Genomic DNA, 27,621 nt, shown 5'->3' with positions numbered 1-27,621 from the left:
CCACTTTCAACTCAGAAGCAATTCATAAATGACCTTCCACGGTCCCCTCAAATATCGAGTGTCCCTCTAAACCATTGCATCTTTAAAAAAAAATTAAGTGCAGCAACCAATTTACTAGAGAGGCACTCTAACCTTTGCTGTTAACCTTGGAAGATTAATTGGTTAACGAGGTAGGTTGAACCAAAGCAGGTTATTCTGTTATCTGCTTTTATTTTCATATTTATTTCTCTTAACTTCTACTTCCTGTCTACCCAAGACCAACCAAACTAGTGAGTTTTCTTTTTTCATTTCCAAATTTTTCATTTGGAAACAAAATAGAAATCGGTCACATGACTTTATTGATTTGGTTTAGTAACAAACAAACAGCTGACTTCCTGTTTCAGTTTCAGAGGAACTAACGGAGTAATTGACCGTGCGCAGATGTCTCAGGCCAGCATTTCAGTTTTGTTTCTGAGACCAAGAACATTTTTTCATATTTCATTTATTCATATATGTTTATTTGTACTAGGAAACCAACATTATTCAGTGATACCCAGACCCTTTTGCAAAGAAAATGTTTATACATCCACCCTGCCGAGGTGAGCAGTACTTCATGTTTTTCCTTGAGGGGTCAGCACAGCAGATCGTCTGCCTCCACCTCACCCTGTCTCTACTGTAGCATGCTACTTGGTCACACCAACCGTCCGCAGGTCCTTCACTACATCCACGAATCTTCTCTGTGGTTCTCTTTTCCTCCTCTATTCTACGTCCCACCTTGACCTATGGTCATGAGCTCTCGTTTAGAGGTAGGGTGAGGAGTCCAGTCCTTTTGTAACGGACTCAGAAGAGCCACTACTCCTCCACATTCAAATAAACCAGCTGAGGTGGTTCAAGCATCTGATTAGGATTCTTCCTGGGTGAGATGTTCTGGGCATGTGCCACCAGGAGGAGGTGACCCTGGGATACCCCCAGGACAGGTGGGGTTACATCTCTTGGCTAGCCTGGGAATGCTTTGTTGTTCCCCTAGATGGCCTGGAAGAGATGGTGATGACAGAAGACACATCTGATATTAATTTTGTGAACTGTGGTCCCAATTAGTGCATGCTTTAGGACGGGACTACCTTATGATTGACAGGTTGTTACCCTATGAATGAGCAGTATTGCTGAGTTTCACTAAGTAATGGGTGTAATGGGTGCATCCATTTTTTACATCCAGTCTATCACTTTACATTTCCCTAAAATACTGAGTGTGCTTCAGTAAAGCAGAGCATTGTGTATCTGCAGCCTGTGGACAGACAGCGAGGAGGAAACACGAGTCGGCAGCAGACAGCTGTGTTTTGGTTGTAATGACATCACCGCTCATTAGAGGCCCATCAGTTTTTGAGCAGGTGCACGGGTGTGTGTGTGCGCGCGAGCGCTCGTGCATTGTCATCTCTGCAGGATAGCATATTCCCCTCATGCACGGCTGTAATTACCGCCCACTTTCTTGCGGCGACATGCCGCATCCTGACACCAGTTAGAGCCACACAGAGGGAATTGAGGGTCTCCAATGAACCCCACGCCGAGCTTCCCTCAGCTGACCTGGCTGTCATCCAATCATCTTTTACGTTCTGCTTTTGCCACATATAGATCAGACCTTTTGTTACACGAACTGCTCCGAGTTTACACAGAGTAACTTTGTGTCTCTGGAAAACAGCTTTGGTGAATTCCAGATGCAAGATATATGCATATTAAAAAACGATATAACTATAAATAGGAGCAATATCAGCATTTTAGCTTCGTTGGGACTCTTGCTATTTCTGGCCGCAATCTCTGTGTCATGGTCCCCGTGCCTGCTCGGCTGGCCCTGTGTGGCTACATGTTATGTTTTGTCTTTTCTCTCTCTCCTCTCTCTCTGCTCGCTGCCTGGGCGGAGCTCATTGTGAGCTCCCGGCCTCCACCACCTGTAGGCAATCACCTGTGGCTCCTCACCTTGTTTGCTCCCGCTACTTAAGGCAGTGACTGAGAGCACCTCGCCGCTGGACTATTGAATAATGCTCATCAGTGCTACTTTAGCCTCAGCCAGTTTTGAGCTCTGTCCGTGAAAGTTCCGTGCTAACCCTTGTTCTCTGTATGCAGATTTCTCGTGTTTGGTTTGGAGACTCTGGACGCTTTTCCCGACCCCGCTCTGCACCCCTGGGAACCCTGGCCCCCTTCTCCTTCACCTGTATATAGTGCACCTGGAGTGTGTAAATAAACCTGTTTTTCTGAGATTTCAGTCTGCGCCGAGTCCTCCCTGCTCCTCCGTGACACTCTGTAAGAATGACAACGTGTTTTTTTGTGTTGAACACAGAATTTCTTTGATCTCAGTGGTTTAAAGCTTTTGAGGATTTTGCAGATAGTTTCAGAGAAACAGTAAAAGCCAAAAAGCCAAAATTCTGCAGATTAAAATAAAGAGCAAAAAAATAAATTCTAGCGACTACCAAGGGAAAAACTCGAGGCTGAAAAGCAAAAAACTGCAGTTCCTCTGATGGCCACTTGGGACTTTATCCAAAAGTGAGTCAAATCCCCACCCATACAATAAAGCTCCTTTTGCTGCTCTGTTATTGCCAATCAGAAAATCATTTTCCATGTAACCTTTATGGGTTCAAGTGTTTGTGCAACCACAACTATTGCCATCTGATGGCCTTTCACGTTGATCTCAGTTTCTGACCTCGAAGCTACATCCATGTTTTATACTGTCTATGACCCAAACTGAAGCCCAGACTTATTGGCTGATCCACCCCTCAGAGATATCACAGCACCAACAACACAAACACAGCTGAGGCACCCAGTTCAGTGACTAGAAAATTCTGGAGATGAAGCCAAGTGGACGCCAGAGTGGACGCCAGCATAAACTATTTATATAATTTTCTGTTTGTTCCAGGCTGTAAACATGTTGGTCATTTATAAAGTTACTAAAAGTTTTCACCACTAGATTTCAGTAGTTTGCCAGCTGCAGTCAACCGAGTTCTGTTTTCTTATTTGTCACAATTCAAGTGTATAATCCTAGCTATGGCATCTGCTATAAGACAAACAACCTTCCTTTCATATCAAACAGATCATCTGCAGAGGAATGGCTTATTTGAAGAGCTTCAGTCAGGTTTCAGAGCTCATCACAGCACAGAAACAGCTTTAGTGAAGGTTACAAATGATCTTCTTATGGCCTCTGACAGTGGACTCATCTCTGTGCTTGTCTTGCTAGACCTTAGTGCAGCGTTCGATACCATTGACCATAATATCCTATTAGAGCGATTAGAACATGCTGTAGGTATTACAGGTACTGTGCTGCAGTGGTTTGTATCATATCTATCTAATAGACTCCAATTTGTGCATGTAAATGGAGAGTCCTCTTCACACACTAAGGTCAGTTATGGAGTTTCACAGGGTTCAGTGCTAGGACCAGTTCTGTTTACATTATACATGCTTCCCCTAGGCAGCATCATTAGAAGACATAGCATACATTTTTCACTGCTATGCAGATGACACCCGGCTCTATCTATCTGTGAAGCCAGATAACACACACCAATTAGTTAAACTGCAGGAATGTCTTAAAGACATAAAGACCTGGATGGCCGCTAACTTTCTGCTTCTTAATTCAGATAAAACTGAGGTTATTGTACTCGGCCCTGAAAATCTTAGAAATATGGTATCTAACCAGATTCTTACTCTGGATGGCATTACTTCAGCCTCCAGTAACGCTGTGAGGAACCTTGGAGTCATTTTTGACCAGGATATGTCCTTCAACGCACATATTAAACAAATATGTAAGACTGCGTTCTTCCATTTGCGCAACATCTCTAAAGGTAGAAATATCCTGTCTCAGAGTGACGCTGAAAAACTAGTTCATGCATTTATTACTTCCAGGCCAGATTACTGTAATTCATTGTTATCAGGATGTCCAAAAAACTCGCTAAAAAGCCTTCAGCTAATCCAAAATGCTGCAGTACTCTTGTACTGACAGGGACTAGAAAGAGAGAGCATATTTCTCCTGTTTTGGCTTCCCTTCATTGGCTTCCTGTTAAATCCAGAATTGAATTCAAAATCCTACTCCTCACATACAAGGTCTTAAATAATCAGGCCCCATCTTATCTTAATGACCTTGTAGTACCATATCACCCTATTAGAGCACTTCGCTCTCGCTCTGCAGGCCTACTTGTTGTTCCTAGAGTATTTAAAAGTAGAATGGGAGGCAGAGCCTTCAGTTTTCAGGCCCCTCTTCTGTGGAACCAGCTTCCAGTTTGGATTCGGGAGACAGACACTATTAAGATTAGACTTAAAACTTTCTTTTTTGCTAAAGCATATAGTTAGGGCTGGACCAGGTGACCCTGAATCCTCCCTTAGTTATGCTGCAATAGACGTAGGCTGCCGGGGGATTCCCATGATGCATTGAGTTTTTCCTTTCCAGTCACCTTTCTCACTCACTATGTGTTAATAGACCTCTCTGCATTGAATCATATCTGTTATTAACCTCTGTCTCTCTTCCACAGCATGTCTTTATCCTGTCTTCTTTCTCTCACCCCAACCGGTCGCAGCAGATGGCCCCGCCCCTCCCTGAGCCTGGTTCTGCTGGAGGTTTCTTCCTGTTAAAAGGGAGTTTTTCCTTCCCACTGTCGCCAAAGTGCTTGCTCATAGGGGGTCATATGATTGTTGGGTTTTTTTCTCTGTATCTACTGTACAATATAAAGTGCCTTGAGGTGACTTTTGTTGTGATTTGGCGATATATAAATAAATTTGAATTGAATTGAATGTTTTAGTCAGCCAAGAGAGATCAAAAACATTAAATTTAGACTGTATTGGCTATGGCCGGTGTGTTTGTCTGGACTGGATCGGCCCTTGAGTTTTTTCCCCATCTGTGGAATGCTGCCAGTCTACTGTTTACCTCAGCTGTCAACATGGGTGAAAAGCATGCACTTTTACTTACTCCGGAAGAGGCTATAAAACTTTGTGAGGACTGTGATACGGGTCAGTAATTCAGAGACGCTAATCTGACCGATGAAAGCTGAACTGTCCGTAGTGCTGCTGATTTTGCTACTGTTAACTGCTGTTAACCCCTGTTAGCTGTTGTTAGCTGCTGTTCCCTAGCATTAGTGATACTTTCTTTGAAGTGGATGTAACATCGTTATTTTAGTTTAGTTTTAGCTAATGATAATAAACCTGTTAATTATACACTATTTTTATTTGTGAGTACTGTACGTTTACCATGGGAGCCTATGGAGACTGTGCCTCCAGCAGCCAGTAGAAAAACTCTTTTTGGTCCCTTTATATAATTTACTTCTTTAAAACAATTGTTCCAGGTTAGATTTTTGTTTGGGAACTCAGCCTTCAATTTTTATTGAGGCTTCATGGCTTTGGCGCTTTGACTAATTAAAGCTACAGCCTATTGTGTCTCCTAGGACTGACCCGTGCTAACTGGTTTGAGTTTAAGCCTTCTATAAAAATAAATTAGCTGATTAATATCATGAGACATCACTGCACTAATTAGGAGACATGTGTCTGTGAGTTGCACCCTTATAGTTTATGGATTCTAACCAAGCTTGCTGCCATTCGGTTGATAACTAAGCGCTTTGCCTTCTTGTCGAAATATGGCCACTGACTCAAAATGATAAGATAAGATAACCTTTATTAGTCCCACACGTGGGAAATTTGTTAGTATACTTGTTAGTATATTTGTCATAGTATACATAGTCTATGGTTAGGACCTGGTCAGCATTAGGATACAGTCACTTCAGTTATGCTAAAATAGCAGTTACACCCTTGTGGGAACAGAACATTACCTTCTGACCTAAAAATGACTTCACTGTCTGTAGATTTCTATTGTGCAGCGTAGCTCAGCATGTATAAATAGCACAGCTGAAACAAAATGACAGTTGCTGTATCACATTTCATTTCAAATGTTGAGTACAAATCTGCTGCAAGCCCTTGTCTTTCAGAGGCAAATTGGTTTTCCTGTATGATGTGGTGAGATATTGAAATGTCTGGAGAGAAAAGCTGCAGCGATATACACTAAAAATTACTTGTCGCCATAGCTACCACCCACTAATCCCTGCTGAAAGCCCAGAAAGGATCAGCAGAGCCCAACATTGTCCTTTGATTGACAGAAGACGTACATGAATCTGTAGCATACATTGTGTGACTCCCAGCGATGTATTGTTTTAAATTAGCATGCTGTAGCAGCACATGTGTGTGAAGAAGCTGTTGTTCCTCTTTAAGGGTGACATATTTACCCCGTGTCAGAGAAAGGTGTGTCTTTTTGCCACTCAGCACTAACTGAATGCAATAATTACAGGTTGCAAAAAGGAGGAACAGACATATTACAGAAAAAGATGAACAGAGGATGTAAACAAACTCCCGGCTAGGTGCACACAGCAACACAACAGTCAGGTGCAGAAAGTACTAAAGTTGCTGTCACACCCATCAATCAGTGAAACCTGCTTCATCCTCCGCATGGAGGAACCACAGCTAACAGTGTGAGAGAGACAGGGTGAAAGGTTTACTTATTACAGATATTCTTAGACTTTGCTTGAGAAGGTTCTGGTTTCTCACCAGCTCTCAATCCATCAGAGCACCTTTGAGATGTGGGAGCCAACAAATCACATCAACGTGGACCAAAATCTTCATGAAGAAGAATTACTCTAAGGCAGTTCTGGAGTCAAAAAGGGTCCAACGCAGCGCTAGGTGTACACAACAAATTTTCCTTTGGATATATGTGCACACTTTGAAAACACTGGCTTCTCAGACAGTTATGAACCGTTTCATATGCTAAGTGACGCAATACGATTGGCTGATTAGAAGTAATTCACTCCTTGCAGCCAGGGGCCATCTTTAGCATCTCAAAAACCCTCCAGTCAATTTGTTGTTGTTACCTGGGGAAAAAGTGGGCAGGGACAATCTGAAATGATTAAATCTGATTGGCAGATTAATGCATATTACTGAGAATGAGTTAATCTGTCATGCCCGGCAGCTTGGAGTTTCTTCCACTGATGGCACGGAGATACTTGCTCAGTAATAAGAAAATAATGACATCCCACGGGTCCACTTCCACACTCAAAACATCCTTCTTTCCTCCCATTCCTGTGACGTGCTCATGGTGCAGATGTAAATACAGCTGCGGTCATGGTACTCAGCATCTAGGTAGCATCTTTTCAAACACTGACTGCTGATTCATCTCATCCAAGTCAGTTTTGTTGTCAATACACTGACAGTCGGGTACACAGAATATATGCTGGTCTCCCAGCTGTTGCATAGGATTTATGATGTCCAGTACACACAGTGAGTCTTGTGCAGCTCTAACTGCTGTTTTGGCGATGGCAGTTCACTTAACCAACATGAGTGCCAATAATAACAAAAAAAAGAATAGCCTTAAAGAATAGATAAATCCTTTGCGGTGCCACTATCGCTAAGAACTAAACTTAACCTTTAAAATGGATTACCATTTTAATAAAAAAATCATTAAAAAAAGTGGCAGAACAGCACACTGGTGTAGTGCCTCAATTGTCAGGTGGGAGATCAATTTCATCCAGCCGCTCGGTGATGGGCGTGCTGAACAGAGCCGACTTCCTGAAGGGTCCCTTCGAGCTCCGGGCGGCAGTCACACCCTGTGACACAAAAATACACTATGACTTGGTGATATGGCCTAAAATCCATATCGCGGTATAATTTGAAGCATGTGCGGTAACGATATATATCGTGATATATTCTTTTCTTCTGTATAACGTATTTTCCATACTATAAGGCACACTTAAAATCCTTTAATTTTCTCAAAAATCGAGAGTGTGCCTTATGTATGAATTCTGGTTGTGCTTACTGACCTCGAACTGATTTTGGCGTGCAGAAATCTGTTAAAAAATGTTTTAGTACAACTTTGTTAAGCCACACTGCTTGATGGATTGTCAGAACATTACGGCTGCCGTAGTGAGGAGCTTCGCGGAGTAATCTGGGTCCAAAACTCCGTCCTGTTCAGGTCCCAAACGAACACTGAGAGTTAAAAACGGTCTAAATTCTTTCATCTTTAATTAAATCATCAGTGATGCTGCTTTACCAGGTGTAACAATTAAGTTTAACATCCAGGCATCCATGAAAACAGAATTTATTAAATTTAACGGAGTTAGAAGTTAACAGGAAGTTAGCTCGCAAGTTTCCACCTAAACATGACATACCATGTTCTGACTGAGAGATTTTTGAAACTAATTCAAACGTACAGCTCTGCTACCACTTCCAACATAAATGAAGACAGAAAACTAAACAGGAGTGGCGTTTGCAGGGTTACTGAAGTTGGACTACCTGGTATATAATGTTGTGCTACCTGATTGCTAGCGACACAGCTATGTTAGCATAACATTAGCACAGTGAAGCTGGAGGATGAACGCCAACTTTTTTCCACTCGATAAAATTTAACGTGAGGGATTCTGGTGGTCAGGGACAAATGCAATCGCATAGCAGGATGCTATACACGGGCCAAACTTCAGTCAGGAGAACAACTGAGATTATTCATCCACAATACGAGGTTAGTTATTAATATACTGCAACAACATGGGGATAGCGCAGCTGCGAGAGAATTCAACATTAATGAATCACTGTTACGGAAGTGGAGGAAGTGCAGTTTTTGCCTTTACCCATATTTCAACAGTGCTTCATCTCTTTGCTATGACTGCCGGCATAATTTGCAGATGATAATGGTTGTAGCTGCTGCAATGCTTTCCACCAAAACAGGCGCAGCTTGATGATGTCATCAACATGCACTATCGCGATAGAGCGGTATAGTCAAAATCTCTATCGTTGGCCAAATTTATATCGTTTCTATCGTATATCGTTTATATCACCCACCCCTACTATGACTAATCACAGCAGAGAGAGGTGATTAATATCCTCCTCTTGACCTTGGTGGATAAGTGTGACTCTCCTGCTGCTGTTGTGTGTTCCCTGACATATTTCATGGTGCTATTAGTGGCTAAACAGTATTCTTTAAGAAAGGAAAACATCTGCTCAGACACTAAGGACAGACCGCAAACACAAGTGTTCATCATCAGACAGGGAAAATTGCTGTGCTGTTGATCACATATAACTTTCAACCGATAAATAAATCACTTAAATAGAACTTAAATATGGATATTTTAAAGGAGAGAAAAAGAAACCACTATGAGATAAAGCAGTCTGACTTACCTGTATCCGCTGGCAGTTTTCACTCCAGAATGTGATGGCCTGGTCAGTTTTGTAGTCATGAACCTGTAAAAAATTAAACCAGTAAAATGTCAGAAAGATTTTCAGGCTTTTATAGGAGAGGCTGATGATGTACTTATTATTTTAGGTATTCTGCTTCTCACAGCAACTGTGTATTTCACATAACCAAAATACAAACAACTCAAAGAGGAGGAAATAAAAGTATGGAAATTTATTTTGTAGTTTTGAAATCAGATTGTTGCTGTTTGGGGAGATTAAGCACAGACACAAACACACACAAAGTTTGTAACTCTACATACACGTGTTGTTTCAGGTTTATGAGGCACAAATCCCTCCACACAGAAATCCTTCTGGGTTGTGGAGCAGTACTCCGTTTTGGGAGTCAGTGGGTTCAGATCAGCATGAATCTTCTCACTGTGAAAACAAGAAGACAGAATCTAAGCACCAAGCAGCAGCACTTGCCTGTGATCCAGCACATACAGTTTTTGTTGTTGTTTTGTTTTTTTAAGTGTAGCATGATGTAATTAAATGATTTTGTAAACAACCTATTTACTATAAAATATACTGAAAGTTGCTGCACATTGAAAGGAGCCAGCTGAAGTGGTTTGGGCATTTATGCCTCCCGTGCGCCTCCTCAGAGAGGTTTGTGAAGCCCCTGGGCAGAACCAGGACATGCTGAGGAGAGACTATGTCTCTTGGCTGGCTTGGAAATGCCTTGGCTTCCCCAGATTAGCTAAAGGTGGAGGTGCTAGAGGGAGGTCTGGACATCTCTGCTGCCCACACAACTGAGACCCAGATAAACAGCAGAAAATGGATGGTTGGATGAATTCTAGGTCTTTCCTGAAATCAAAAATCAATCAGTGCTTCCCATCTGAACTCCTCAGACACAGATGATTTTTTCCTATAGTGACGTGAATATATTGAAAGAAGCCACACAAAAATTTTGAGGTGGGTTGAAGATTTATGCTCTCTCTTGTTTCCCAGAAGTTCTGAAAATCATTGCATTTCAAGTACAGAGATATCCAGCAGACCTGCAATATATTTTTATGTTTTATACACAAAGCTTGCAGTCTGAACAAAGAGAGAAGTCTGAGTAACATGTCCAAGTTATCATTTAGAACATGCAAAGAACACTATTTCACAGCCATAAGCTGCACGTTAGAAAGGTATTTTGGAAACAAAATGTATGTAAGAAGCAGAACTTGTTTTGATCATCCAATTACCCAGTTTACACCTTTTCAAGTTTTCTCCATTTTCTTAAATTTGTTTTTCCATTCCTGAAATTTTCACATGGCTGCTTCATGTACTTAAGAAGAAAATTTGCCTTTAACTCCTGTGTGTAGGGCCTGCAACTCAGAAAATATTCAGAATTCATTCATAATGCTAAAGTTAGTATCATAAAAAGAAAAGAAAATCAACTGCTTCTGAAAGGAGTGATTTAAAAAAATAATATTATATGCAATTATCCATCTGCCTCATTTGCTATTAAGATTAGCCATCCTGGAATGATGTCTGACCATACAAGGATGGTTTTTGCTTTCTTTCAAATCTTTTGACAGAACGTAGCACGCAAGCTGAAGCGTTGCATTCACTGGAAATAGTAAAGTCGTCTAGCCCTAGCAGGTGCAAGAAGCACTATTAGCCAGGCGCAGTCTGCTCATGCCCACACAGTCCAGCGAAGAGCTCTAATAAATGCAAACATGTGTGGGTGAGCTGATGGTGTGCAGGGCGTTTAAGGCTCCTGGTGTAAGCATCATTTATTTGCATCGTTTCACGACACTCAGTGTCTCTGTGGTATTACATATAGTATATAAAATATGTCATACTGGACTGAAATGAAACCCAAAGCTTGATACTCCGCCAATCTCCCATCTGGCTAGGATTATTTATACACAGTGTTGTGCTTTACATAACAGCCAATCAGCCAAATCATACAAAGCTATTGGACACACCATTGGTGTTTGCTTATAAAACTCAGGAAATTTAGTGTATGGTTTAAAATCAAATGATGACACACTGTCTACTACTAGTCAAAAAGTTTTCATTGAAGACATTACGCTTTACAGGCTTTTATGAGTTGTTAACTTGTGTGGGATGTTAACAACCACCTCTGCAGGGATGGACTTTATAAACCCCATAAGGGTGACTGGCCCCTGTGTAAAATAACACCATAAAGTCTGATTTAAAAGCTATCACAGCTGTGACTGAACAGTAAAACAAACCCCGACGTGTAAATATTACATCACCTTCCCCTCAAGACATGGTCAGGCAGTGCTCCTCGTCTCCATAAACAAACCACTTCCAGAAATAATTCGTTTAACATCAAAAGACTTGTTCATAGTTCATTTACCTTATCATCTGGGCAGTGTGTTTTTTAAGCAGCTCGCCTCTGATGCCTGAACCGAGGAAAATACAAAAGACAGGATGAACAGGGCATGCATAGAAAGCCATCCCCCAGAATAAAAAACTTTTTTAAATTAAAATAAGAAGAGGTCACATCAAATAATAAAACCTTTCAGCTCTTTGTAAATGCTTCTCTGTTCTTTACATGGCTCTTAATGGTATGGGTTTCAACATGTTTTTTCCATTCTGGCTGGTGAAAGATAAAGACACATACCCTGTAACCTCCCCACTGGAGTCTTTGGAGCAACATAAGCTGCTTTCAGCGTAGTCACAGACTCCATCTTGGACTCCAGGTCTATTGTGAGAATCCCCTTGTGGCCATGTATGTGCTTGTGTGTCTTTGGGTCCTCTGTATGGAGATCTGCAATGGCTCTCTGAGTAAAAAAAAACAAAAAAACCAAAAATCACAGGATTTTTTAGTCGGGTGGAAAACCATAAAAATCTACAATTTTGGATAAGTAAAAAAATGTTTTTGTACTTTTTCCAACTGTACACCATCACAGCTGATTATAAATCAGACAATCAAGACATGACTGCAGTGCAGACTTTCAGCTTTATTTCAAATGGTTTTACAAATGTATTGAATTATCTGGTGAGGAATTACAACTATATTGATACACAATTACTGGCCAGTCCATTAGGTACACCTGTTCTTTTTAAACTGCTTTTTAATGCAACTATTGAATTAGCCAATTACATTGTAGTAACTCACTGCATTTAGACATGCAGATATGGTCAAGATGATCTGCTCAAGTTCAAATCAAGCCTCAGAATGGGGGAGAAAGGTCATTTAAGAACATGGCGTGGATGATCTGGGTATTTCAGGAACTGCCCATCTACACGAATTTTCCCACAGAACCGTCTCTAGGGTTTACAGAGAATGGTCCAAAAAATAAAAAAATATCCAGTGAGCAGCAGTTCTCACGGGTAAAATGACTTGTTGATGCCAGAGGTCAGAGAATGGCCCGACTGGTTTGAGCTGAAGGCAACAGAAACTCAAACAACCACTTGTCATAAGCAAGGTATGCAGAAGGACATCTCTAAATACTACACAAAATAGCAAACCTTGAAGCAGATGGGCTACAGCAGGAGCAGACCATACGAAGAATTAAGGCAATTCTGAAGGTAGAATTGGATCCAACTTAGTGCTAGCAGTGCTAGCAAGGTGTACCTAATTCTGTGGCCCTGAGTGACATCCGTGTTATAACATATACTTGCTGTGTCAGGGACTCTGTCTTTCAAATATGGTTACCTAGACACCAGGTGTTAGCTCCAGATTAATTATTAGATTAAATTAGCAAACGTTGTTATTAAGAAGTCTCGCGTGAACTTTTAACATTAGCTAAACCTCGGAAATGGTTCACAGCACTCACCTCTTCGACCCAGTTATGCAACATCGGTTTTCCAACTTTGTGTCCCACAGCGGCTGTCTGCTCGGTCATAACGGGAACAAAACTATGGAACTGGACTGAACGCAAGTGAATGGAGCTGCGGGTAGCTTCGGGATCGTCTTTCTAAGTTAAAGTTTACGAGCATCGCTTAGCAACAGCGTTTGTTCGACGGAAGCGTCGCCATGACAACAACAACAATGCACAACGTAGCACGTTGTAAGAAAAGGTAAACTTCCGGGTGGAATGCATTTTAAAACCTTATTTGGGGCCAACATTAGCAAACCCATGTTTTTAATCAGACTTGGCTGGTGATTCTATTTTATGAGCCAGTAGCAACTGAAATTAAATAAAATTTAGACAATGCTTTAAAACAGCTAAGATTTAAGATGGCTGTCAAATTGTGGGACTGTACGTTCCAGGTCCTAACCTGAGGTCCTCAGCCAAGGTTATCCCACAATTTCAGCTGAGAACCAAGGCTGATCCAGCTTTTTCAGTCAGTGGACCCACTCTCTGAATCAAGCTTCCTAAGAAGGCTCACTGTCATCTTTTAAATCCATCTTAAAGACATATACGCAGCTTTTTTCTGTGCCTGCACTTTGATTTACATTTATGTTCTCCATAATAATTGTTTTATCACCTTCCCCTAATTATCCTTTTTAATTCATTTTTTAATATTTGCTTTTAATTTACCTGTTTTTCCATTTCTAATTTTCTTTATTCCTTGCTCTTATCTCCATTTGTTGCCAGTATTCTTTATGTTATTTCATTCCATTTCCCATCTTGTACTGTGAAGCACTTTGTAACTTTGTTTTGAAAGGTGCCATGTATAAATAAAGTTATTATTATTCAAGTTATATATAGTCTGTCAAATATCATCCACATTTACAGAGGAGCTAAAAAGCTTTCCTCAGAATGAAAGTGGAATAAGACATTCTTCTTCACATTCTTTCGGGTGAGCACAGAGGCAGAGCTTCTAGTCTCCAGGAGACAGCTGAGCGAGAAAGTGCTGTCCCGTGGGGTGCAATTAAAGTGAACAAAGATGACACCCCTGTCATCTGATCACCTGGTAAAACGGCTTTACAGCCATTCGCTGATTGATACATCTACGGGTACAGCCATCCTGCTGAGCAAGGGTTGTGCTGCCATTGGAGGAACATTTCAGGTCAGAATTTTTTTCTCCCCCTCTATTGAACTCTCTTATTCTTCCATTACATAAGGCAGAGCTTGATTCAGCTGTGAACAGTGAAACAGCAACTATAAATCATCAAGTGAACATGAGAAAGTATAGTTGTATTAATATGATCCATACAGGCAGATTTTTATAAAGAAACTATATCTTTTTTAGACCGACAGACTCCAAGTGCAGCCCTTAATACTTCAATGTGTCTCAGTTCAGATACACTGTCATGTAGTACACTAGAAAGCACATACTTTCATTGTCAGTAAGGTGCTGTTGTCTCAAACTGTACATGGCATGTTGTGCATTTTTGGACAATATAATGATTTCTGCATTTGTACGACTGATTTTTCGGAACATTTACAACCTGTTCATCCACACATCCAGAGCAATATACTTCTAGATTTAATAAACAAAGCCCAGCAGACACATGGAAAGACCAGACAAAAATCTGCTTCTTGTGGAAACTGGTAGTCCCTCCCTGCTTGCTTCAAGATAGTAACGCTTGATCGTGAGGCCTTTTAAGTCTTCCACAATTGACAGTTTCACAATACATATTCTATGTGTCACAAACTGGCCTACACAAACATGACAGAAAGAGAGATGCACAGCAAATGACAATTAAAAACCTCTTCATTTAAAACTAAATAAACCACGGGTGGCCAACCAGTCAGAGACCAAGAGCCACTTTTTTATTGTGTTACCGCAAATAGCCACATCATACACATGAGCACACATGAACATCACCCATCCCTTCCTCTCTCTCTCTCCCTCTCTCTCACACACACGCACAAAAAATACACACACCTCTGCTCAGCCAGATTTATTGTAAATGTCACACACCAACATGATAATGACAGAAATGGACTCCTACAGTACTAAAACCACAGGCCAGTCATTTTCTGTCATGAACCGAAGTTCAGTACGCAAGCTGGACCCAGAAGCAGAGACAACACGCACAGGAGTACGAAAAATAAACTTTATTTTAACTAAAGGTGTCCCGGAAGGGTCAAAGGAAAACACGCGAGAAACTAGAAAAACCAAGGGACCGGGGGATGAGTTACGCAGGAACGCAGTAATCGGGACTGTGGGAGGCTGCAACAGAAAGAGGGAGAGAGTTACTGGGGAGCGGGGAAATAGCAGCATACGTGGGGGGAGAGTATGAGTCTTACAGTCAAAGCGGGGCCGTGGGAGCCGGAGGGAGGGGTGAGGGTCCGCGGGGGAGCTCCAGGAAATTAGAGGTGATTGGTACTGGAGGCGATCCAAACTCCAGACGGGCAGGTGGACAGGCAGGTGGCTCAAAAACACGTCGAGCTGTTACCTGAGCGCAAAAGAAAAGATTAGCGTTTGTTCAGGTAAATGAGGGTTTTCACAACCGCCTTCCCGTGGGTGTACGTTACCGCTGTGAGACGACTAACGGACTGGCGTGGAGCAGCTGGCTGGGCTGGATCAAATAGTCCACCTGATAATCGCCTGAGATGGGATGCAGGTGTGGAGTTAACAGCCACACCCGTGGGCGTGGGCATCCCATCAGCTCCTCGGACACCGGGCTGCGGACCATGACATTTTCAACAATGAACATTGTGTGCACTGTCTCACACACACAAACTCTCAGTTCAACCAAGTCCACAAACAAAAATATAATAATCTACAATAGCATTTTTCTTTTACTATGCATGTTCTTTAGTGGGACTTCTGGCATTCCTTGCCTTGAACACTCCTCTTCAAATTTGGCTTGTATTCCGTTGTTGTCACTCAAAGCAATTCTTTCACATGAGTGTCAGTCAGAACAGATCGATGCTTTGATTTCACATATTTTAGGGTAGAAAACACAGACTCGTGACAGTATCTTAAGAGCAGCCCATTTAACATTGGGGTATTTTTCCATTGGCACACTTTTCCAGAACTCAATGGTCCATTCCCTTAAAACAGGTTTCAATTGGTCCTCCTCATAAAGATCAATCATCTCCAACTCAGCCGCAGCTTCATCTGTGACTAGCGGGACTTTCAAACAGTCCGTCTGTGCATTAAATGGGTTGACGAGGAACGTAATCTGTGGCCTTTTCTATTGTAGATCACGGAACCAGGTCACAAAGCTTTCGTGCAAGTTTTCAACCAGCATTGCATATCTGGCTCTTTGCTTACTCAGGGCGGCGCTGGCAACTTGCCCGCTGGCTTTAAGCAGAGTGGGAAAATGCGTTAAATCTCCTTTTTGAATATGCGCCTTGGACAGCTGTAGTTTGTTGACAAACGCAAACACACTTTGCACCAGGTCAGGCAGCATTTTTAACTTACCCTGCAGGGTCAGTTTCAGTCTTTCCAAGTGACACAGATCCATAATCCATTTGAGGTCCGAGAGCTTGGGATAGTCCTTGTCCTTCTCTTCCATAAACAGTTTCACGGCATCCAAAAGCTCAAAGACGCGAGAGAGTACCTGGCCTTTTGACAGCCACCTCACAGTGCAGTGCAGCGGCAGGTCACCTGGAAGCCCTTGGTCCAGCTCAGCGATGAGATTCTTGAATTGTGTGTGGATATAGTTGACGACTTCCATCACAGGATTTAAGACGTTATGTAAATTCATTGATTTAGACACGAGTTGCTCCATGTGGATGATGCAGTGGAAATTCCAAAACTCAGGAAATGTTTGGTCAGCTTTGCACAGCCCCACAAGCACGTTCACAGATCCCATCATGGCTGGTGCTCCATCCGTGGCTATTGCAGTTAGTTTCGTTATGGTCAGATTTGCTTTTTCAAATGCAGCCATCATGGTTTCTTTTACGTCTATGCCACGGGTTCTGTCTTTTAATGGCACAATATCCAGGAGTTCTTTGATCACGCAATTGCTTGACACAGACGATTGCCAATTGAGGCTTGTCTTGTATATCACAACTCTCATCCAATGCGACACTAAAATACTCGTGCTTGAAGGTCAGAGTGCAACTGTGTTTCAATAACCGTGTTAATGTCCGATATTCTGTGTCCAACAGTGTGCCGGACAGTTGGACGTCTGATACCATGTGTTTTAGTTTGTCGTTTTCAGGAGACAAGATTTCAACAACATCACTGAGGCATTTTTTAACAAACTCCGCTTCATTGTATGGGTTTTTAGCCCTTGCAATGTTCCAAGCCAGCTGATAGGAACGTTATGGTCTCTAAGCGCTTCGTAAACTTTGGGAAAAACTGTATCTGCTTTTCTGCCTGACTTTTCAAAATGGCCAACTCGTGCTTGCAAAGTTCAGTCCCTTTTGGTAATCCCTGGTTAATGTTAGCATGGAGTGAGCTTTGAAGCTTTGAAATGCGCTAATTACATCTGACATATGAGACATGGCTTGCCATTGCGTTTAACAAAAATATATAAACTCTCCCACTCTGTTTAAAACGTCCTGTATTCATCTTCATGGTTTCGTTTTGCTGTGCATTTTTTCCCTGCCATTTTAAGGGTGAACTTGCCCCTACTGGGAAACTTTGCGGTATTTTCATCTCACCCACATGCGCATTTGATGAAAATACCATATTGAATTCAAGCAAAGTGAACACGCACATTTTAAAACAACATCAACAACAAAAAACCCTCCAAAACGCAAACACAAACTTTGATATGTACGTAAGAGCCGCATGAAAGTAGGCAAAGAGCCGCATGCGGCTCAGGAGCCGCGGGTTGGCCACCTCTATGCTAGGCTGTCACAGAGGTAGTCATACATGAGAGAGCAACATTTCTTTAATAAATATGTTAACAATCAGACAGTTTAACACTGCTGGCTTTAACATTTCTGAGTATTTATCCCTCTGGGGAGAAAAGTGAGAGAAAGGAAACAGAGAAAGAAGAAAATGACAATGACATTATTTAAACAGAAGCATCAGATGAGCCTTCAGCTGTTCGGTGAGGTTAGGTTATGTCATATGGAAACCACAGGTATTATCAGATGTGTGGCATTCGACTTATTCTACGCCAGGTTGAGTTATATCCCATTCATTATGTCATTAGCATTACCAGACAGAATTTCTGTATAGTATTCTCCTTTAAGAGCTTTACTTTATGCACCCCTTCATGTTACACCTCGGTTAGCTGCTTGTTTTATCTGCTTTGTGTGTTGTTTTTCTTATTATTTCCTGTTTGCTACAAGTTGTTAAATAGATTCATCTCATTCTATCAGCTGTTTTCCTGGAGTATTTCTCAAATATTTGGGAACAATTTTTCTGTCCCAAAGTGCCTCTCCAGCTGATCAGATTACAGATGAATGGGGACAAGCATGTGAGCATATTTTTATTATTGACAGATACATTAGCATTTCATATGGCATGACATTGGTAGCATTTTTTTTAAATCTTTCCTTTCAAGTTAAGAACTGTTGCTATAATGAATAGTTTGTAATTTTGTTATTTAATGGGTAATAGTATTTAGGTTTGCACATTTCAAAATAATTAAAATAGTTAACTTGTTGTTTTAAGTCGTGCTCTGCTGGTATATTTTATCAGTTTCCAGCACTGTAAAATACATGGTAAGGTTGTCTAAGACATACTGTCCACCATTACCTCTTTATTAAGCAATAAAGAGGTAATGGTGGAGATGCTGAGTTGGGTGATTGGTGATGTATATAGGTAGAGGTTGGGGCCATAATGTGAATTCTGCTCAGGGCCCCATAACACCTTGGGCCAGCCCTGGTGCAGTGCAGCGCACGTACCTACAGTTGCTCTGGCAGCTCATGAAATGGCCACTTGAGGCTCCACAGACTCCCAAAAAGCATTTAATTACTTTTCTCGCATTCTTTAGCAAATTCCCATCACTGCTTTGTAAGTGCATGGCCTCTGTTTCCCCACCACCTACAGCAGAACATTGTTTCCCATTTTCACATGATGCTGCAGCCCTTTTGATCTGAAGGTGAATGCAATTTGCTTCTACATCAAGAAACTCCATCACTGGAACAAAAAAGCCCCTCTCAAACCTCAATTTGATTTTTTGTTATTTGGTCAGCAATCAAATCATGGACCATTTATTCATGCAAACTCTGCCAAATTTAACGCTCAGTGCTTGTTACCGTGGATATGAACCACAGAAACAAACCACAGAGAGTGTTGCTGGGAAACAGCGAGAGGAGTTTTCACTGTTAGACAGCCAGAGTGTCTGCAGCAGTCTACCCCCTCGGCATGAAGCACAGTCAGAAAGCAAATCAATGTTTTATGGATGCTCGACTGTCAAACTGTGCCTCGTCATGGCATGCAAACTAATAGATGTCCTCCACCCGTTAGTTTATATCTATTCAACTATACGATGGCTGCATATTTCACATGTGCTCCACTGGAAGAAAAGCAGCAATGGAGAGATGAAGTCATCAAAGGGTGTACTTTTATAGAAAGACATACTTTAAAGAATTTATTGCTTTTCAGTTTTTTGCATTTCTTCTTGGTGCTCTCCATCTCTAATCTTCATCAGCTGCTGAATCTTCCTCACATCTGTCTTCTCTACCTGGATGTGCTGTTTTCCTCTTCTGTACCAGTATGGTAGATGCACCACCGCTTCCATCTGTCTCTCCCTCACATATTCTCAGGTGTTGTGGAATAACTCATTAATTTTAATGTCATATCCACAGACAATCTTGTGAAGTGCTCCAAGTACCTCACAATAAAATCCTTATATACAAATGAATGTTTTCTGTCTGCTGAAATTCTGGAGGGGCTTTAATTTAAAGCAGTTCCAGAAAATGTTGAGCTCTAAGAATGCAACTGCAGTAATTTTAACAGAGCAGGAAAGGATACAAAAATAAAAATAAAATAGGAGTAATTGGGCTTATCAAGAAGCAATAACCTCAAAGGATAGTTGGTATAAGATCAAATACGGAGATTGAAGGTATTTAATGATAATGTTGTGCCTTTTCAAAACTGAATCAACACACAGTCTTTACCACTCTGTGACTATTTTAATTTGCTTTTTGTTTATGCTCTTGCATAAAATATACTTTCGTGATTGTTAAAATGTCACCGTGTTAACCAAAATAATTAATGCAGGACATAGTGGTGGTGATGCAATGAATGACCACAGATAAGGAAAAGTCGAATATGTACTTTAAACAGAATTTAAAGAAAGAGAGTGGATTAATATCACTATATAAAAGTAAAGAGCCGATTAATAACAGTAGACTGGAGGTGAACGAGGCATAGCTTAAAGTAGCCAAAGCCTCCGTCATGTGAACTCTGACGTTTTGACCTGGTCACCCATGTCAGGCACAGACTGTCCTGCAATATTTTGGTTGCTCAATATTTTTTTTTCTTTTAACGGAAATTTCTACAGTAGACACTGAAAAACAGGAAATTTTCTGTCATTTACTTACTTAACTACTTAGATGTAGTATGGATGGCTCTGGATGGATGGAGGACTTTATCAGCAGTACAAGCTGTAAAACTTAAAAATACCGTCGAAAGTCCCAAAATGTATGCCCTCCATCATATTTACCAAAGCCATCAGGTGGGCTGGAGTGGTGTCTTTATCGGTCTTATTCTGGCCACAGGCCTTATGTTTGACACCCCTGCTGTAAGCCTTTTCCTGTGGATTTTCCGCTCTCTCTTTGCCATACGCCTAGCTTCCCACTAGCCCTTTCTGCTTTCTTTATCTACCAATGAATCCCATTTTTCTTTGATACTATGGACAAGTAACTATCAAAATAAAACAGGAAGTGAGTGCTCTAATTAAATGGGCAAACACGCATTTGGAGGGATGACACAGAGGATGGGAAAGCAAACACTGAGGCAACAAATTCACCTCTAAAGCTAAATTATAACAATAACTGAAGTCTCCAGAAATACTCAAGAAACCATAAAGATCAATAAACAAAACTACGAACATGAAACACAGAATCTGAACTCAAAAATTCAGACAGACCCAGGATCATGACAATTACACTGCAGCAAAATCACTGATGCCTTTGCACGTACCCACAGCCACAGAAGTATTGTTTGTGAGTGCATGAATGTTGTAATCCTTGTGGTGGTTTGGTGGTCATGTAACATAATATGTCCTGAAGTTTTTGTCTAGTTTCAAATATCATCATTAAGAAGCACACAAAATACAGATTCTAAACTTTAGGTGGAAATTAATGCTTCGGTCTTTAACCAGACAGTTGGAGAACGATGCTGGAAATAACCACGCAAAGACCAAAACCTATCAAGTTTACATAGCAGTTTGCTCTTTTCCTCCATTTAACCAAGTAATGGACAAAGTCCTCCAGTCTGACACTGAGGATATATCGAAACCCCTCTAGATGGAGACTATCAGTCAACGTTGTAACATCCTTTTTCTCCCACAAGAGAAGAGAAGGACAGGAGGTGATGCTATGTACTCTACATATGAAGTGAGTTTTCTGATCCGCCAAGGATCATCCGAAGGGGATCTGGCCTTATTTGGATTTTTAAAATCTCTGAAAACAAAGAAAATAATTCAGACTCAGAAGTTTTTTGTTCGCTCTCTGTGGCATAATTATGTCACATTTTATAAATGTCTATAGTCTGTATAGACAGGTTATAAATCCCACATACAGTACACATACAAAATAACAAAACTACTGCTGCTGTGAAGTGTTTGTAGTAGAAATCCTTGTTTCTGTGCTTCTACAGGAACATCATTCCTCCAAAAGCAAACTAAATGTATTTATTCCCACGGCAGAGGCATTCAGACCTTTTCAAGTAAAGCATGTGAGAAGATAAAAACTCTTGGAGCCTGGAGCAGGACTCTCCCTCCTCCCGTCATTAATGTTGTGGCTTACAGCATGTGTGGTCACGCCGGCGGGAGTGCGAGCTGGACTCGGATCAGATTCCCCAAATCCAATTCATGTAGTTGGTGATTCAAAAACACATGTTGCAGAAGGAAGTTTTTCCAAGGCTTTCTCTCTCTCTCTCTGTGTCTCTAACTAGCAAGCAGAGCGCTTGCTATTTTTGTACCACATTGTGATTACATGTTGACTGACCATCTCCATGGCTACCAGCATCTCTGCAGATACATTGATGAGGCGTGAGAGTGATGGCCTGTTTTTCTCTTTAGCCAAATCACTCTAAGACCTGGCACCACATCAGCTTTCATCTCGTTACTTTCATCTTCCCCTGCAGTCACATCCTGACCCCCAGACCGACCCACACCCTCCCAATATGAGCCTCAAATAACTAACAGCGATCGTTGGCTTTCATCTTCAGGCTCCTCAAGGATGGAGTCATGTTGCGTGACATCGTTATCATCCTTAGTATACCTTCACGCCATGCCAAAGGTGTTCTTTTTTAAAACATTTAAAAAAAAAAAAAGAATGAACCATTTACTAAACAATCTGAAAAATGCAACAACAGTTTTACGGTTTCAAAGGTCTTGCACATAACCACATACAATCCAGTCTGAGATGGACAATTATTTCACGACCCTAAAGAGGATCAATCAGCAGTGGTGTGGTGACTCACAGGGACATCGTCTTCCTCCCATTCAATAAAATATCTCCTTCAGAGATCCATCGGAGAGCAGAACTTCAAGTTAAAGGAGCCTATGGCCAGATATAATCAGACACCCGATGTAATAATTAAAACATTAATGCTGTTTTATGGAAGCTGATGAAAAAAAAGGCTAGTTTTTTTATTGAAACAACAGCACAAACTGTGACGTCTGTGACTGACAGCCTGGTCTCAGAAACAGCCACAATGCAACAGACAAGCAAAAAGCTACATGTGCGTGTTTACAGACAGGAATCGTCACGTTTTCGTGACTGTCAGACTTTGTAACCAATGGCTTCCATGTCGATAAGCATGTATAATGTCGAAAATCTCCAGTGGGAATGCATCACCATAGCAACCAAGAAATCAGAGCTTTAAATGAAGCGGAAACCCTTCTCTTTTAACCCCAACCATGATCTGTTTGTCAACTAACCAAGCTGATTTTAGTGATAGTGAATAAAATTAAATGTGAAAAATCTGTGAGGTGAATTACCTAAACTTGAGGATGCACCGCCAACCCCTCTATCCTCCAGATGTGGATTATTTTTCCAGCTTTTAAAAGTGGAAAATATTAAGTTTGCGTACATCCACACGTACGGTATATACGAGACCGGGCAGTCAGTTGATGAGATGTTGTGTTGTGTTTCACCACCTGCTGTGAGGCTGTGTTGTAAAGCCTCGGTTGAGCATTTCGCCACCATAATCTTGCTGTTTTGTAACCGAATGTGACAAATAAGTGTTGGATGTGACTAATGGTGCATTTATAACAAACATGAAGCAAGTTCTGGAGCGCGACCTTTAGCTTTTTCAGAACTTACCATAAAGTCATATGATTTTACTCTGTCCTTTTCTCTCGTCTCTATCTAAAAGTGAAGTTACAGCACATAGATCGAGCTACCCACAAACAGCCTGTCTCTCATTACTAAATATCGGTGGCATAGACAGAGTCCGAGCTGATGATGCAGTTTGGATTTGTAGCTGAAGCTGAGACAAAGTCACGGCCTGCACAGACTTTTATGTAATCGCAAGTGATGTGCAGATCAATACTGAAATATCAATTCCTCTAATACCAGTCATTTATGTTCTAGAATCGATTCTCATATTAAAATATCGATATTTTAGTAATTTAGGGTAAATTTGTAGTTTATCATTAACAGGAACACAGTGGAAAGAAACTATATCGTTCGGATTGTCTACATTGGACGGAACTACTTTCTCTTCTGCCCTTGGCTGTATAAATGTGACGCAGCCGCTTGGCGTGTGCACTCACAACAATGGCTGAGCGTAAATAGAGTCATGCGTGGACGTATTTTACTTCCACAAACAGCCAAAATGCGGTTTAAGTCAACCTCATCCTGTATTAAAAAATACCTGAAACTTGCAGCTACGGCCATTAACCCATCAGGAAAAGTGTGAGCAAGAGGGTAATTATCTCATAGACTTCTCTGGAATCTGAGTCACCCTGCGCTCATTTTAAGGCCATTTAAACTTTTTACATGTGTAGAATAGGACCTTTTTAAAATGTATTTGTATTTTTTTAAATAAGCTTGTAACTGAAATAGACCATTTTATGACCTCAGCTCATTAGGGGGAAGATGAGCAGTGTTAATTAACTGGGTCCACGTGGTTTGGTCAATGCACACATGAAAACACTGTAAAAGAAAGAGTGCAGGGAGGTGGGGTGGGAAAAAGGTTAAAGAAAAAGCAACTTTTAAGAGAAGCATGACACAGGACTCCTCTAGATAAAAACAAAAAAGGAAAACTAAATAAATAATGGATTGCATTTTAAGGCATATGACCGGACCTGTGCTCCAATCAGGGGCTAGCATACCAATTAGCATATAAATCAGTTAAAATACACTATAGAAAGAGGTGCAGTGACCCAAGACTACAACACATCTGCTATTGCTGGTCTACCAAAAAAATCTGAATGGTTTTAGGTGGATTATCTCAACAATTTCCCCAACCCCTCTGCAAGGGTTATTTTTCCCCACAGTGCTGATATAAAAAGGTAAATTGGGAACAAGTAAAAAGTAAAGGAAAGATGAAACAACAGGGCAAGGGAAAAGAATGTATCCAGACTAATATTTATGTAAAATCCGCTGGTAAATATGTAGAAGGACCCATCATCCAGTAAAGTAATTAAATATTTGTTATATAAGCAGCTTTTGCCTCGATGTGAGAGCCAACCTCACCAGTTTCTGTAAATTACATGGGCACCGTTAAGGAAGTGCTCTGAGCATGTTGCGGTGCAGAAGTCCTTAACCTGTCTGCGAGCAAACGAAAACTGAGATTTCAATCGGTCAGACCTCAGAAATGGCTGTCAGAGCGAAGCGCCCTGGAATTTCAACAACATAATTCAATTTGCCCTGTTAATACATTCAACACTGTCAGATCTGTGTCTTGTGTTTATCTAGCTGGAATAACACTTACAGGCTGCGCCATGTGGCCCATAATAAAGAGCCGCGCCACTGTGTGCCTAAGGGAGATGGCGTTATGTCCACTGCCCTTTTTTTGTGCCCCCTTTTTTACTTCTGAGCCAAGGTCTTATGTTTTAGCTGGTCATCACATCTTTTAGAAATCCCCCTTCTCGTTTTCTTCTTCTTCTTTTTCTATTCATTGAGGTGTAGCACTGTCTGTGAACAAAAACACCTTGAGCAGACATCTGCTCCATCCCACATGAAGGCAAACACAGAAAATGTTCCCTAACTCAGCTTTTACAGGAATTTAAATAAAAATGATTGGCTTATTTTATTAACACAAGGAACAAAGTATTAAATGACATGGAGGAGTGCACTTTTAGACATTTCAGAAGGTCTCCTTAACTTTATTTAATTCATAATAAAAATAATCTGTCGCGTATCTGGTGTAAAAAATCTGTGACAAATCTAATATGTGGAAAGAAGGAAACAATGGGACAATAATTAATGAAGCAAATATCAGCCATCTTTAGTGAGTTTTCATTTGGACGAACTCCTGCTCGTCCATCTTGAACTGCAGTTTGCAACAGTACTGCTGGATCTAGTCCACAGCCTCATCATGGATGTTAAACTACATAAGTAGCTGACATTATTTCCAGGATTCATGTGCGTGTGTGGTATTTTGTGTGTTAATTACCTTGTGTGTCATGATCCGTGGGAGCAGCTGAGGGGTTTTCATTTGTCAGGATGGGTCCCTGGCTACTGGCCCGGGCGGAGTCTCTGCATCACACCTGAGCTCCATCTGCTGTCAATTACAGGAGGACTACTTAAGCCAGCACTGCCTGCTACTCGTCCCCAGTTCATTCTGCCACCCACAGTGGTAGCTGGGCCACATCTGCACGCCACTCTTAGCGCGCCCGCTTTTCGTGCTTAACTCTGTTTCCTTGTGTACATATCTCCACACTATCCCGTCTTAGACGCATCGCCTGTGATAACTCTCTCTCTCCAGCGCTGGCTCCTTTGTTATACCTCTGTGATCTGCTCCTACTAGGAAAACCATCATCCTGTTGCTTCACCTGCTTGTCCTCCTGCCTGCTCCGACGCTCTTGGCAAGCCATTCTTCCCCTCTTGCACTGCAGATTTCCTCTCTCTGGATTCTTCCACAGAAACCCTCCCCAAAGCTCTTCAGTCTGGACCTGCACGTAAGCCAACAGCACCTCCATAATATTCACTCTGGTCATCTGCTCCCTTACCTGCCAGTAATCGCTTTTCCCTCTGTTGCAGCACACCTGCGGTTCGAATCGTGACCTCAGCGGACAGCCTTCCCCGTGGCCGTCCCCATTTCCACCGGCTCTTGTTTGCCTTCGTTTTGATCTCCTTCATTCTGTAAATAAAGTTTTGTCAATAGTTCTCAGTAAGTTAATTGAGTCTTCTTTTGGGTCCAGCCTCGTGAAAACCTCGGTTCATGACACTGTGGCCCTGTCCTGGTGTTTTGTATGCTGTGCAACCTGGGTGCCCTGGCTTTCTTTTTTGTTTTCTTCCAACATTCCCAGTTGGGATTTTGGACGACTGCATGGGAACATGTTTGTGGTGGGCAAAAATCCTTCTCCATCCAAATGGAAATGTGCACACGGACGGACACATCTGCTGGAACATAAATCCCGCTAGTCTGTCAAACTCATGGATGAGTCCAACAACAGCAACCCGATGAGCCTCCTGATGGGGAAAGATGAGGCAGGGAGGCTCTGTGCTAACTGGTTAGCTTTCAGAATAAAAGTGTTGGAACTGGGCTGATCGTAAACTGATCCCAGAAAAAAAAAATAAATCACAATATACTTAATGAGCATATTTAGCCTAAATAAATATTAGGCTAAAGTGATTCAGGGGTGTCCAGCTCAGGTACACAGAGCAGAGCAGAGACTGATTTAATTTATGTTCATGACTTCCGGTCATGTTCACTGCTGCAGTCATGAATTATATAAATGTGTTAACCATTTAGGTTGATTGCACAGCAGACTGACAGATGCAAAGTTCCCGACTTACTTAAAAGTGATCCATGTTCTATTTCAACTTTGTGTGTTTCTATTTGGTTTTTCAGTGTGTAGCGCTTTGCTCTCTGTATAATAGTCAATCTCGCCTTCTGAGGAAAAATGCCTCCCACCGCTGAACTGGAGCCACTCAGCTGATGATAATTAACCACACAAATGCCAAATGCAGTCCGTGCAGGTTTTCATGAAATCGGAGTTGCCTGAAAAAGCCACAAAACTGGCATTTATTGAAGTACTTTCGTGTTAAGCAAAACCGTTCTATTTTTAAGTAATTTCAGTTGGAACATATTAGCTAAAAGAAGAAAAGTAGGTGCTCGTTTGATGACATGTTGCTAGCGATCAGCAAGTATTATTACTGTTATCCAGGCAGATGTGTGGTTTGGGTGGTTAGTGTGACATGATGCAACATTCACATGATCCAGTGTAATCTACAGTTGTTTACTGGAGAGAGGAGGTACAGTGTTATCCTGGGAATGTCTGACCTAAAGCAAAATTCATGACTCAAAACACACACACACACACATGCAGAGCTTTTGTTATTTATT

General features: G+C 41.4%; 1 protein-coding gene and 1 long non-coding RNA gene across 6 annotated transcripts; one reads left to right on the top strand and one right to left on the bottom strand.

Annotated features, from left to right (window-relative positions):
* Positions 1-209: 209 nt before the first annotated feature.
* spag8 (sperm associated antigen 8) lies at positions 210-13,126 on the bottom strand. 5 transcript variants are annotated; one of them, XM_085463190.1, is made up of 7 exons: positions 12,954-13,125; positions 11,795-11,954; positions 11,528-11,573; positions 9,477-9,591; positions 9,160-9,222; positions 2,218-2,272; positions 210-1,011 (listed from the first exon to the last, which is right to left on the bottom strand). In XM_085463190.1, exons 1-6 carry the CDS (start codon positions 13,020-13,022, stop codon positions 2,234-2,236), a joined length of 492 nt encoding a protein of 163 aa, XP_085319316.1. In that variant the 5' UTR covers positions 13,023-13,125; the 3' UTR covers positions 210-1,011; positions 2,218-2,233. The 5 variants fall into 5 exon arrangements, with proteins under 5 accessions (XP_085319316.1, XP_085319318.1, XP_085319317.1 ...); XM_085463192.1 differs by lacking the exon at positions 2,218-2,272 and having other exon boundaries at positions 212-1,011; positions 12,954-13,124; XM_085463191.1 differs by lacking the exon at positions 210-1,011 and having other exon boundaries at positions 1,794-2,272.
* An 11-nt stretch (positions 13,127-13,137) lies between these two features.
* Positions 13,138-26,376, top strand: LOC146705507 (uncharacterized). The gene is made up of 3 exons (XR_014921374.1): positions 13,138-13,197; positions 26,080-26,230; positions 26,313-26,376. It is a non-coding gene; the product is annotated as an uncharacterized LOC146705507 (long non-coding RNA).
* Positions 26,377-27,621: the final 1,245 nt, after the last annotated feature.

The sequence above is a fragment of the Copadichromis virginalis genome, linkage group LG7 (genome assembly GCF_057382275.1).
Source record: "Copadichromis virginalis isolate Kocher_CV1m ecotype Utaka linkage group LG7, C_Virginalis_male_GT1.1, whole genome shotgun sequence".
Lineage (NCBI taxonomy): Eukaryota > Metazoa > Chordata > Actinopteri > Cichliformes > Cichlidae > Copadichromis > Copadichromis virginalis.
Note: the sequence above shows the minus strand (reverse complement) of the source record. Positions and strands in the feature narration are given on the sequence as shown.

Coding starts and splice junctions, on each gene's coding strand:
- spag8 (XM_085463188.1), bottom strand. CDS start 13,022: ATGACCGAGCAGACAGCCGCTGTGGGACACAAAGTTGGAAAACCGATG. Junction 9,592..11,527: donor CACACTGCCCAGATGATAAG/GTAAATGAACTA, acceptor TTGTTTTCACAG/TGAGAAGATTCATGCTGATC. Junction 7,596..9,159: donor AAAACTGCCAGCGGATACAG/GTAAGTCAGACT, acceptor TTTGTGTCACAG/GGTGTGACTGCCGCCCGGAG.